At 53.6% G+C, this 12266-nt stretch overlaps 4 protein-coding genes across 4 annotated transcripts; all 4 read right to left on the reverse strand.

Annotated features, from left to right (window-relative positions):
• Positions 1-20: 20 nt before the first annotated feature.
• On the reverse strand, positions 21-3355 carry EsH8_VI_000727 (vacuolar protein 14 C-terminal Fig4p binding-domain-containing protein; the record flags this gene model as incomplete). Its single annotated transcript, XM_083271980.1, has 9 exons — positions 21-390; positions 499-658; positions 712-791; positions 850-968; positions 1022-1920; positions 1978-2632; positions 2695-2862; positions 2989-3151; positions 3288-3355. 9 exons carry the CDS (start codon positions 3353-3355, stop codon positions 21-23), a joined length of 2682 nt encoding a protein of 893 aa, XP_083127154.1.
• A 2087-nt stretch (positions 3356-5442) lies between these two features.
• On the reverse strand, positions 5443-5701 carry EsH8_VI_000728 (uncharacterized protein; the record flags this gene model as incomplete). The annotated part of the gene is made up of 2 exons (XM_083271981.1): positions 5443-5568; positions 5639-5701. 2 exons carry the CDS (start codon positions 5699-5701, stop codon positions 5443-5445), a joined length of 189 nt encoding a protein of 62 aa, XP_083127155.1.
• A 1916-nt stretch (positions 5702-7617) lies between these two features.
• EsH8_VI_000729 (fatty acid desaturase-domain-containing protein) lies at positions 7618-9461 on the reverse strand (the record flags this gene model as incomplete). The annotated part of the gene is made up of 2 exons (XM_083271982.1): positions 7618-9130; positions 9217-9461. The coding sequence occupies 2 exons, from the start codon at positions 9459-9461 to the stop codon at positions 7618-7620; spliced, it is 1758 nt and encodes a 585-aa protein (XP_083127156.1).
• Positions 9462-10603: 1142 nt separating this feature from the next.
• On the reverse strand, positions 10604-11906 carry EsH8_VI_000730 (glycoside hydrolase superfamily; the record flags this gene model as incomplete). The annotated part of the gene is made up of 2 exons (XM_083271983.1): positions 10604-11769; positions 11837-11906. The coding sequence occupies 2 exons, from the start codon at positions 11904-11906 to the stop codon at positions 10604-10606; spliced, it is 1236 nt and encodes a 411-aa protein (XP_083127157.1).
• Between the last annotated feature and the right edge of the window lie 360 nt (positions 11907-12266).

Below are 12266 nucleotides of genomic sequence, written 5' to 3' on the forward strand. Positions count from 1 at the left end.
TGAGACCTCCAGACGACCCATCAACCAGGCCGCTTTCCCCTAACGGCACCTCCAAGGTTTCTAATCTGCCGCATCCCCAGGCCTGCCCTCTTGGCCGGCGGCGGCGCGGCAGCTGGAGGGGGGGGATCCTTCACAGGAACTGGCGGTCCGCTCGGATTGCGCACCTCCTTTGAACCCTTCACATCGAGACCCTCGCCCAGGCGCAGGTCTGCGACACCGAAGCTGCTTCGACCATCTTCTACATCGCCCGAGTGTCTCTGAGCCCGTCGAGCCCTTTCTTGCACAGTGCGGAACTTCTCCAGTAACTCGTTCCACCGAATGATGCTGTCTTCTCGGCTTTTGAGCCTATTCGGCCTATCATAGCTCGAGCTAGTCGCCGATGGGGGGTTCCTAGTGAAGCAAGGTCAGCTACTGCTGTACATTGTTTATGGGATCGCGCCAAGTTTAGACGCGGCTGTTATTGCCGGTTACGGCGAAAGGAGGAGTTTTGATACTTACACCTTGGGTGCAATGTGAAGGTAGCCGATTGAGCTAACAGCATTCAAACGATTTTTGAGAGCAGCAAAGGCCGAGGATTGCGGAAGGAGCATCAGGAGGCCATAGAGACATTTGTACAAGTGAGGAAATTTTTCGGGCTCAAGCAGCTGCAATCGAAGGTCTTCCGCGTGTTAGTTGTTGCAAGGGAGGCTTATAGGGTCACAGGACACTTACAGGTGAATACAGGAGATTCTATCAACTGGACCAACTTGTCAATCTGGATGAGTATGTTCACTGTCATCTCCAGCTCGGCACTAATGTTGTCCGGTCAGCCTAAAACGGAGGGCGGCGAGCGGCAAGTGAAAGACTCACAATATCTGCAAGAGGTTATAAGCTTGCTCATAAGCTTGCGCCAAAAGGCAAAGTGAGAAGGTTGCGACAGCGTTGTGACACCATGAGCGGAAAAGGGCGACGAAGAAGGTTTGGCCATCCTGTGCATCATTCGTAAGTAAACTATAGAACATTCAAATGCCGGTTTGCTCACCTTTGACTCCAGATTGCGAAGCCTCTTTCGCAACTCAGACAGCTCTGGGGCTGTGATGAGGTTGTTGTTTAGGTTCTGCACCATGATGCTGGCAAACTCGACATCTTCCTCCTTTTCTATGCAGTCTGCAAGCGTGCGGTATATCCTCTCAGCGCTGAGGCTCACGCAAAGCTGGCGAATGATCAGGTTTCCCCGCGTCTCGAGTAGTTTTCTGTCTGTAGCAAACAGCTGGAGCAAGTTAACCATAAAGTTTGAGAAGTAATCGTCTTCGCTGTTACGAGAAATCTGCGAGAGCAGTTGCAGATCCTTGGTAACGACGGTCTCGGCTGGATCTGACAATGTCTTGAGCAAGGCGGGGAAAGTTCCATCGTTGAAGGCGAGCACTTTCCTAGGAGCTTTTCTGTGAAGCATTATCAGCCATGTCAGCGCAGCAACACGTGTTGCCTCATGGTCGTTGAGGAAAAGAAGTGTCAGAGCATTCACTGCCGCGGCGTAATCCAGGTCCACCTGGGGGTGGGTGCTTGAGGGAGGGGCAATCGGTGTTGAGAGGGAGCGACCATGGTGGCCCTGGGCTGGGGTCGGGCTTCTCATTTCAAGGTCCCGCGAACTGGAGAGAGATGCTCGTGCACTGGAAGCCCCGTCTTGTCGCTCACCAGTGATTGGAACACGAGGCACGAATTGAGAAGAGCCGCCGATTTCAGGTTCGTCGGACAAGGAGACAACATAATCCATCAAGCCAGCATTGACACGAGCGGCAGCCTGGCGGATGGACTCAACACCGCTGGCCATGGCGGGTAGCATGTGAGCTAGAACCTTTGGGGTGAATGGCAGCACTTCCTCAGGGCAGATATCCAAGAACTCGACAATCCACCGTAGAGACTCCAAGAGAGAATCCTCCTCTGTGCTATAGGTTAGCTGTGAAGAGCACGAGGGTTTGTGATGTCTGAGAGGCTTACCGAGGGGGGAGTCAAGAGTGGCAGTCAGTATGTCTAGAATCTTGCGGTAATTGATCTGGACATCCTGACCGGGTATCCAATCTTCCTCGTCTGTGCCCTCGTCATCGTCGGTCTGAGAATCAACCTCGTCGCCTTCCTCCGGGCCGATTTGGACACTACCCGAGTCGACTGACTCCTCGCGCTTTCGTTTACCACCCTCGCGAGACCTTTTGCTCTCAGCAATGCCTTTCTTGATCCTAGATATCCTCTTGATCTCATTGAGAAACTTGTCGAGACAAGAGCGAGTTGCGACATGGACATCTCGGTTGGGGTCGCTCAAAAACCTGAGCAAACCGCCCAGAAAGTCAGGAAGAAAAGTGACTAGTTCCAGATCGGGAATAGAATCGAGTAGAGTAATCCAACCAACCAGAAACTGGCGAGTGAAGGGGTTAATGACCCAAATACGTTCCTGGAGGAGTGGGATGAAGCGACGCAAGGAGAAGGCGGTGGGGGGAGAAGGGCGGTCGTCGACCTCTTCCTTGTCGGTGATTTCCTGGCTCAGCTCCCCTTCTAGGACTGACACATACGAAGCAGCCGACTCAGAGACTATATCTTTGATGAGGCGGTCGAGCAGCTCGGCGCCGTTCTTGACGGATAGCTCAGAGTCTGCACCCAACTGAGACGGAGGAGATCAGCGGGGGATGCGAAGTGGCTATTGGGGGGAGGGGGTCAGGTTACCTTGCAGAGGGCGTCAAAGATATCGTTAAAGTATATCAGAATCTCCCCCTTGGCGACCTTGGCAATGTTATACATTGCCTCGCACGCGTAGTATCTGACCCTGGCATCTTGATCGGTGAAGCACGCCAGCACTGGCGGCACAATCTTCTCAAGGTAGCGGGGTAGCTCCTGAGGGTGATGTCAGCCAACCATTTACAGCACCGACGATGGATCAAGTCGGATATCCGGTAGAGAGACGACACGAGATGCAGTAGCGGTAGATGAGACAGTAATGCATGAAGGAGGCAAACTTACGTGGCCGAGAGCAATGGCAGCTGCAGCCAGGCCAATCAAGCCTCCATTTCTGGCATGGGGCTGATGAACGGCGTAGGCAAACTCGTTGCAGAGTTGCTCAAGAATGGCTTGGACTCTGGGGTAGTCTCTGGTTACCACTAGCTCACGGATGACTCGTTCAAGCCTGAGAGGTTCAAGAAGTTAGTAGAAACCAAGCGAAGATTTCTGAGGACGGATGTGGATGCAGGCAGAGAATGAGACAAGACGAGTGGAATAAGACGGGGTAAGGGTTCTGACGGGTTGTGTTAAGGAAGACATACTCAAGTGCGCCGACCTTCCGCTTGTCGTAGAGCTTATCGTTCAGAGCTCGCTGGATACTGACTTCCATTGTTGTTGCTGTGATCAGAACAGCAACAACGGGATCATCCCCTGGTCTTCCGACGCAGGGCTGGGTTGGTTGAGTTGGCTAGTTCTGCGTTGGGCCGAAAGAGCTGAAGTTGAGCGACGATGAGCGGTGATGAGTTGGATTAACTCCCAGGCACCGATTACTTGGTGGGGGGTTCGGGAAGCGCCAGGGAAAATAGGGGGTAATGGCCGCGAGGAGGAGCAGAAAGCCAAAAACCCGGGCTGCGAGGTAGACAATGGGCGCGGAAGTGAGGCTGCAGCCGGGCAGAGCAGGCAGAGACAGAATCACAGGATGTCGAGACGAGGCGCGTACAGGTGCAGGTGCAAGCGCAGGGCGGTTGTGGCGTCACGTCACGGTTGATTGGAGAAGAGGAAGAAACACAGGCCGCGTGCCCTTGGGCGTACATGAGGCCGCCACACAAACGCTGGAGGCGACAGGGGGGGCCCTTTCCCAATTACCTCGGGTTGCGAGGTTGCTTACCCAAGACATCTCACTACTGGGGGCGGGCTTTGACGCTAAATGGAGCTGTTGTAGTGGCAGATACAGCTGAAGAGGTCGCTAATTTACGCGCAGCCAGCACTCCACATCCTGGCGGGGTAGCTGGAGACATGACATTCCCAGATCTTTCCCGTCTGGTGCTGCTCTCTCTTATTCTCTAATTCTCCATTGCACTATGCAATCGCCTTGTTATACATAGTAGTACCTGCGCCGACGGTGTCTAGTTTTTAATGTCTACGCCAGCAACCATCTTCGCAATAACAAGTTCAAGAATAGTAATTAGTTATGTCTGCACAAGGCTGCATCCTTCTTATTGTGCATTGTGCAGTACCATGTAACCAAGTAACCAACCAACCAACACTATTCAACCATTCTCTGTTCTTTCTTTCACTGGTTTCCGACATCAACCTAATTCAAATGATTATTGACCGTTGCCCCCAAAAGGATCCATCTCCATCAGCCCAGCTAGCCCTGGCCCCGATCACGCGTCCGCTCTCTGACCACCGTCAAGGTCGCCCGAATCCGTACCGTTCGATAAAAGTTCATCCAAGAAATCGAACGCGATGAGTATTATCATCATATCTGCCGCTTGCCCTACTTCTGGATGCGCATGGCCGAAGCCGGTCTTGATAGAAACAACTAATACTATGTAGATGCAGCCTCACAACTAATCCCGGCCTCCGCCTATTCATCTTCTCTCGCCCTCTCTTTATCTGTCTTGAACCCGGGTCGCGGCCTGGCGCATAGATACTGCAAAGAATCTAAAAGAAGAAGAAAAGGACCCTTTTGAACAACGTCTATTCGTGCCTTGGGACCTCGAGCAAGGAAGACGGGAGGCAGCCCACTTTTGATGGTCAACCAGAGGTTGTATCACAAGTACGCGGGAAGAGAGTCTTTTCTTCCTGCCCCTTTTAGCTTTTTTTGTCGAGTACTATGTAAAGCCCCTCCCTGATGGGCGTCGGAATGAGGAGTGATATGTGGTCAAGTATCGAGCCAATGGCATGCTGTACCGACTAACGGACCCTGGCATCCAGGCCAAGGTTACAGCGCTGAACCCAGCCACTCATGTTGTATGGACTTCCCCCAAAATTCCAGTGGTTTGGGTCGTCCCGGACAACTTCATCTACCCCTGCTCTCAGCATCCTCTGCTGGGAATATCGCTTCTCTTCTTCTCAATCTTCCGTTGTTTGATCAGAACTGATCGGCCCTCAGAGAGACCGGTGTATTTGATGTGCTAGATACTGTACCGTCTTTTGTATTAGTGAGTTGTTGGAGACTGATGGGGCAATCGACAGTCTACCGTGCATCCATGCATTTCCTTTTCGCTCGCCCTCCATATTCTTGGGTCTTGTCAACTACAGACACCCCATGGCTGAAGAAGTTTGTCTTTCTGTCATACGTCCGCCAATCCTTCTCCTGCAATACCGTACCTGTTCCGCCCATGTCACTTGTTTAGGAGTCCCAGGACTCATGAGTACGGAATCAAGCAGGCTCCAATTAAGCATTCTATTGAGTAATCCTATACCCAAGACCTCTCCGCTCCCTCCTTTCTTTTGGAGACACGGCGCCCCTCACTCCTGCCTCCCCCCTTCCTGCTTTCTTCCACCGCTTGACTGGCCCCCCTGCTGCTCTCCACTTGGTGTCTTCTTGTCCCTGTTCGCCTGAGCAGCCACGGCAGCCCGTTTTGCAAAGTCATCCTGTGTATGTTTTAGTTGGTGACCATTATGGGAGCTCACAGTTGAGAGAGAAACCGTTCCGAATACCTACCTTGTCACCCCGGGCCTTGCGTATCCGAGCCGCTGCTGCGTCGTCCATCTTACTCTTGCCCATTGTCAAGAGCTCCAACCGTCTTCTGATAGTCAGCAAGTGCAGGTGCTCGATCCTCTTTGTAGTTCGGCAGTATTGGGTACGGGAACTGGCAAGAGTTTCGTAACACGAAGTCGTCCGTGACGTGGGGCTTTTTAGCTGGAGACGTAACGGCAGTACTGAAAGCCGAGTACCTCGCAGTATACAACGTTGGATGAAAGATCTGAAAAGGACTGACAAATTCCGAGAAGCAAACCCCAAACTGGGTATTCTCTGGGCCATCTTAAATCCTTTATACTTTCGACGGCCTGGCCTTTAATACTCGATGGGTGCATGGGTGGAGGATGTATGAAAAGACCTTCCAAAGAGCTTCGACCAGCTTGCCCACCACTCCCCCTCCTCACCGAATGACAGCAACCCTTCGGTGCCCGCGATCCATTGCAACCCCGGGGCCTGGATTATAGCTTAGGGGGTTTGCTTCATACAAGGCCAGGTCCCTAACAACCCAGAGCCTCGCTGGCATTGCTTTCCCCAATGGCTGTTAAGGAATAAAAGTGGTTTCGAGGGTTGAGAAGGAACCTTAACGGCGGCGGTGTGAAAATGGCAGCCAGATGTGGCTGTTGACAGCTAGTCAAATGCAAGTGGCCCGTCAAACGGCTGATCCCAAGACAATATCTCGCTTCCGTGGTTTGGACTCTGGCTGGGGAGTTGTGTTCGAGGCCGACCGTCTCACGGCTGGCCGCCCTGCATCGCTTTCAAGGGGTTGCGCCATCGCCTCCGTCTGCATCTGCGTGCTGTGGCCAAGACGCTTAACATCCTGACCCTGACGCACGAGGACTCCGTACGAATCATGACTTGCAACAGAGGCGCTCGTCACTCTCATGTCCCCTGACGAGCGAGCATGAGGAGGTTACTTTGGGTCTCGTTTCAACTGCTGTCGTCCCGTGGTAGCGTAGTGGGATGGCGGAGAATGACGAGACCGGGATTCTGACCAGGGAGATCATAACGGAAGGCCCTTGTCCTTGGCTAACTCAGCCGTCACGGTACTTGAGGGGCAAAAAAAAGAAGAAGAAAAAAGCGGAAAACAATCTGCTTCGTGCGCTTTGCTCAGTGATTCGCTTGCTCTAACGATCAATCGTCCTCTTCTCTCATTTCTTCTAGACCTTCCCCCGGCCCCAATGTTCAAGTAGCTCGAGTCGGTGTAGCCCGCGTGACCTCTCGGCCGGCAGCCTCATTGTGCACGTAACACATCGCATCGGATTGCATCCACAGATCCAATGGGGGGATGGGGCCCGGTGTCGCACATGCGCCCAAGGAGTAAAAGGGTAAAATGGCAAAGAGAAAAAAAGGGCGAGACAAAGTGCATGTCATCCGTACACCAAGTGTAGGCATGCAACGAGAGACACGTGTATTCTTGAGATGACGGTGCAGTCATCGCAGCCTACCGTTTCGCCTGCCACTCTATCATTGGACCGTCTTGAGGTCGGGCTGGCCGTTCCCCGCAAGCTTATGATCGCCGAGTGGCCGATTCAAGGCTTGCATGCGATTCTTGCCGCCACCCCTTCTGTTCTCCTTTCCCTAAAAAGTGATTGGAAATCAATAAGATGAAGATCAGAACCGGTCTGACTAGAGGCGATGCCGCCATGGACCTGGGGTACAAAAGAGCAACATGAGCGATGGATTCAGCCCGGGAATCCCGACCCATGCTATGCGGCACACATGCGTATACCATCACATGCGCACACTCCTCCGGATGCATACCATATCGATTCATTCCTAGACATTACGACCGATCGAGCTCGACGCCGTGGCTTGCAGGCACATACAGCATCAGCATTGTCTTTCTCTATACCGGTAATATCAGAATCACCCCGCCCAACTGCTTACAGGAGAGAGAGAAAGAGAGAGAGAAAAGAACCCAACCAAGCAATCAACCACACTTAGCGACTGTGGTGCCCCTGAATGTGATCGGCCGCGACCTTTTGGCACTTGGCCAATATGGCGGCCTGTCGGGACACCTCAGCCAGACGACCAATGACATCTTTGTTGCCGTCGACGAAGCCGTACAGGGCGTAAGGGATGCCCACGTCGTTGCAAAACCCCTGCACCAGCTTCTGCGTCTTGCGCAGGTTGTGGCGCGGGATGCGCGGGTACATATGGTGAACGACTTGAAACTGCAGACCGCCGTGGAAGAAGTCAAGCCATGTCGGGCAGTCAACGTCCATGGTCGTCCGCAGCATCTTCTGAGGGAACGACTCGTGGGGACCCAGGTCTGCTGTGCTCATGGCGAAGTGGGATAGGGTGATTTGCACATGCAACGGCGCCTGGAACATGTGGCTGATGATCACGAAGACGAAGCGGTCCCAGTTATTGGGGATGGACTTGTACACGATGCCGTAGCCGAACCAGGCCCAAAAGAAGATCTGACCTGCTACCTCGAGCCAGCGGTGCCACCAGGCAATACCCTTTTTGGGGCCGCGTCCCATAATGAGATGGTCCCATGAAAGCCGGTAAAGGTTGAAGCGACCAAATAGCATGATTGGGTAATACAAATACGACTGCAGCGACAAGAAGAACCTGGCTGCGAGGTCGTACTCCATTACACGCTCGTAGTATGACGACGTTAAGTTACCGAGGAAGCGGTGAGACACAGCGAAGAAGGGCAAGTGCTCGATGTCCGGATCGTGTTCTGGGGAATTGGTAACGATGTGGTGGACGTTGTGGTTCCGCTTCCACCAACCAATGGACAGCCCGCCCAAAAAGTCGGCAATGAAGATACCAATACAGGTGTCAACATGGAAGTTGTGGGTGATACCCATGTGCCCGGCATCGTGGGCGGAGAAGACTAGCTGGTGCCAAAAGCAGCCCAGACAGGCGGCGCTGGGAAAATACCAACCCCAGCGCAAGAATGTCAGCATACCAGCGAAGAGAATTGTGTAGCGCATTAACTCAATGGCGTAGGCGCGGTAGTCACAATCGTAAAGCCCCTCGGCCTTGATGCGCTCATCCAGGAGCCTGTACTTGCGCACGATTTCCGACTGCGTCTCATCGTCCAGGGCAGGGTACTTGTCGAGATCGAGACGGATCTGCTTGCGTGTTTCCGAGTCCAAGAAGGCGGTCCCATCCATTTCCTTATCGCGGTCGTCGTCGGCCGAAGTCGCCGAAGAGATGGAGGCCGAGCTCGGGCTCTGCACCACGCCGTGCCTTCGGCGGACTTGGCTCTCATTGTTGTCGAAGATAGGCGAGGCCTCGCGCGAGCTTACGTCGCTCAGGGAGGAGGCGCCGAAGAAGCGCAAAGTGTCATCCTCTTCAACATCATCGATCTCGGGGCCGCCTTCTTCCAGTGTCCTGAACTTGCCTCCCTGGATAGGCGGCACGAAGTTCCTCCAGTGTCCCTCGATCCTTCCGATTCGATACCGGATCATCTGCGCCTTGGCCTCGGGGGAGTGCAGTCTGCGGCGCCGCGAGACGTGTTAGCAAGTATTTCTCCCATAGTGGGAAGAAGTTGAGAGCAGGCCAAGGGTTAGGATTGCACATACACAGTGACCTCGTCGGTAGCGTCTCGACCGACCATGTGCTGGATGGCCTTGTCGCCGCCGGGGTGGTATGCCAGCCACCCGTCCAGCTTAACAACAAACTGGTCAATGATTGTTACAACTCTCCCTTGAGCGATCAAGGCCTCGATGTGGCGGCGCGACATGACCTGGTATTCCCTCGTCTTTGTTGGCTTCCCACGTGGTGCCGATCCCGCGGCGGCCGCGGCGGTGGTGACGGGCGCAGTCATTATGATGGTCCCGAAGTTCCGACTGAGCCGCCGGAAGTGGTGCTGTGGGAAGGATAGAGAATAGAGTGCCGCTGAGGCAGAATCTTGAAACCAATTGAGCAAGTATGGAACACTGAAGCGGCGGCTGCCAGCGACGAATGGGTTGAATGGGACGAGGTTGAGAATAAAATCGAGAATCAGGAAAGGGAATGGGATGGTTCGCTGAAGCTCACCGCATATTGTTGATCCGGATGCCTAGGCAGGGTTCCCTCTGCCAAATCAGGTACTGTACAAAGTACCATACCGTACTTTGGCCAAAGTTGGGATAGTGTAGATTGCTGTCTGTGTAAAGCTCTTGAACGTAGGCCGTGGGACGCGTGTAAATCAAACCAGACCGACAATACTGGGAAGTCTGTCCCTGTAGATGCGATGCAGGAATCTCTTGGAGGGGTTCCAGGGGTGTCTTGGCCCCCTGGATGGTGCCAAGTTGCCAGTACCATGTATTCGTCATGTACGAATAGGTAGGGTACCTTGACTTGTCGGGTGATCGGGAAGAGCTAGATCCTGCACATCGTTCCAGGGTCGCAGCCACTGCCACAATTGGCCTGAGGAAATCATGCCAGAAACAGCGCTAGAAGGGTCCACAGTTGTATGTTTCTGTTTCTCTCGTCCCATCCGTCCTCTCCGGAACTTCACCGCACCGTGCCGCGGGCTTCTCTATTGTCCTTTTTCCCATGGGACCTGATACGTTGAATTGGTCGCTCTGGGAGAACCCAGGGCCTAGACGTAGAAGTACCAGTACATGCCTGAGGGGCGCAATGTCAATCCGAGCACGGGCTATCTCAAGCCTAGCAACACCTGAGCCAAGGCCGGAATATATGCAACTACGTCTCTGGAGCAATTCTGAGCCAACATATCAACAGCTCATTGACGCCACTCTTGCAACGCCCCGAAACATTACGCAGCTACTGTAATATTGACAGAATAAGAAGTGCGCCTTCTCAGGGGAAAACTGATCACAGGAAACTGTCTTGTGCATAGGTGACAAATAATCTTTTGAATCGCCACTGGCCCAGCCATCTCTTGTTCGCATCTGTCTCGTCCTTGGTCTGCCCGCAGCCGGCACGTACAGCGACCAAACCTGTTGCTTTCATTTCCGAGACTTATTTTCCAGAATCCGAGTAAACACCCCCAATGCCCCAGTATTGTTCTGCGTTGAAGGTGGCTGCCTCGGCATGCTTCCAAAGGTCGTTGAAGGCCGAAAAGAGAATGACATCATTTGGGTGACTTGCGAAAGCTTCCTTGATCGACTCGATGGCCAGTTTCTGCTCATTGATGCCTGGCACCGCTGCACCATTGGTGTTCCCCTGCCATGGCCATCCCGTCTCAGTGCAGACGATTCGCTTGCTTCGGTCCGAGAGCTTGGCTTGAACCTCGCCCACCACCCTGGTGACAAACGGGCCTGCATCCTTCGCCGCCGTGTTACTGTCGAAAAAAGGATGGATGTTCATGGCACAATAGTCTGACGCATCGCACAGCTCGGGGTTGGCAAGTACCGCCACGAACGTATCGACGATAACAACGGGGCCGTTGTACCCAGCAGCCCGGAGAAGTTGTCGAGCCTGGCCCACGAGCGTGACCATCTGCTGGGCGCTGGCTTTGCCATTGTTAACCAACTCGTTACCCACGCTAACGGTATCGATGGCAGACCAGTCGCTGCCGACTGCCGCGACAATGGTCTGAACCTGGGCTGCAATCGAACTGATGTCAAAGATTCCCAGGAAGAGCTTCAAACCGGCTTTCTTGGCCGCAGTGAGGGCGTTCGTAATCTGGTCACAGTCGGTGCCGTAGGTGCGAACAATCGAGTACTTGCCCTTCAGTTCGGCAAAGTCAGCATCAATTTGCGCTGCCGATTTGCACTGCCCCGACGCTGTATAGGGTGCGTAAGCAATGCCATTGAGGGTAGAGTTCGACGCGGGAATGGTCGAGTTCGATACAGGGTAGGTCGAGGGGGTTGGCGAAGCGGATGCTGATGACGGCGAAGCAGAAATGCTCGAGGTTGGAGGGGAGTAGTCAGTGTAAGACTGTGGAAAGGCAGTCCTAGAGGAAACATCCCCAGAGCGAGTGTCCAAGCTCAAAGCCTTGGAGGGACGCTTGAGCGCCCTAGACGCGGGCACGAACCGCACTGTTCTGGTAGCCGTTTCCAAAGGCGCCCCCTCCTTGTCGACGTAAACCACAATTTGCGGCACCTCGGTGGGCTCGGTACGGGATCTCTGAGTGACGACGATTTCATCGAGGATGGAAATCGCTCTCTTGGCACCTCTAGTGCCTAGAAGTACCTGTTAATACTCGTTATCTCCCTAAGCAGCGGCCAGGGGATGTGCATGATCTCTTACCCTGTGGGTGAGCAGCCGATAAGTTAGCGAGGGCGACGAGCAGCACTGTTGAGAGACCGGCTGGCTTCATCTTGAACAAGTCTGACAAGCCGTAGGCGATCAATTCAAGGCCAACACAGGCAAAGCAAACGTGTTAGAGGAAGTAATGATAGAGACAGTTTTTGAGACTCTTGTCGATGCTGTGTTCGGTCGTAACAGAATTGTTCAAAGTGGGTTTCTGCAACGATGACAGCGTGTGAGTTAATCAAGTTGAATGAGTGTAAAGAATGGCAGGGGAAACGAGAGACTACAAGCAAAGCAGCGACATGAGCAAAAAAGAACGGATGGCCGTTGAGACAGCTTTGGGCTACACGGACAGGCGAAGATGCAAGGCGAGATGAAGAAGAACAACGAGATGGAGGGAAACCCAACGTTGGGCGGAGAGGGGCGG

Source organism: Colletotrichum jinshuiense, chromosome 6, assembly GCF_051148585.1.
Source record: "Colletotrichum jinshuiense chromosome 6, complete sequence".
In the NCBI taxonomy this organism is placed as follows: Eukaryota; Fungi; Ascomycota; class Sordariomycetes; order Glomerellales; family Glomerellaceae; genus Colletotrichum; species Colletotrichum jinshuiense.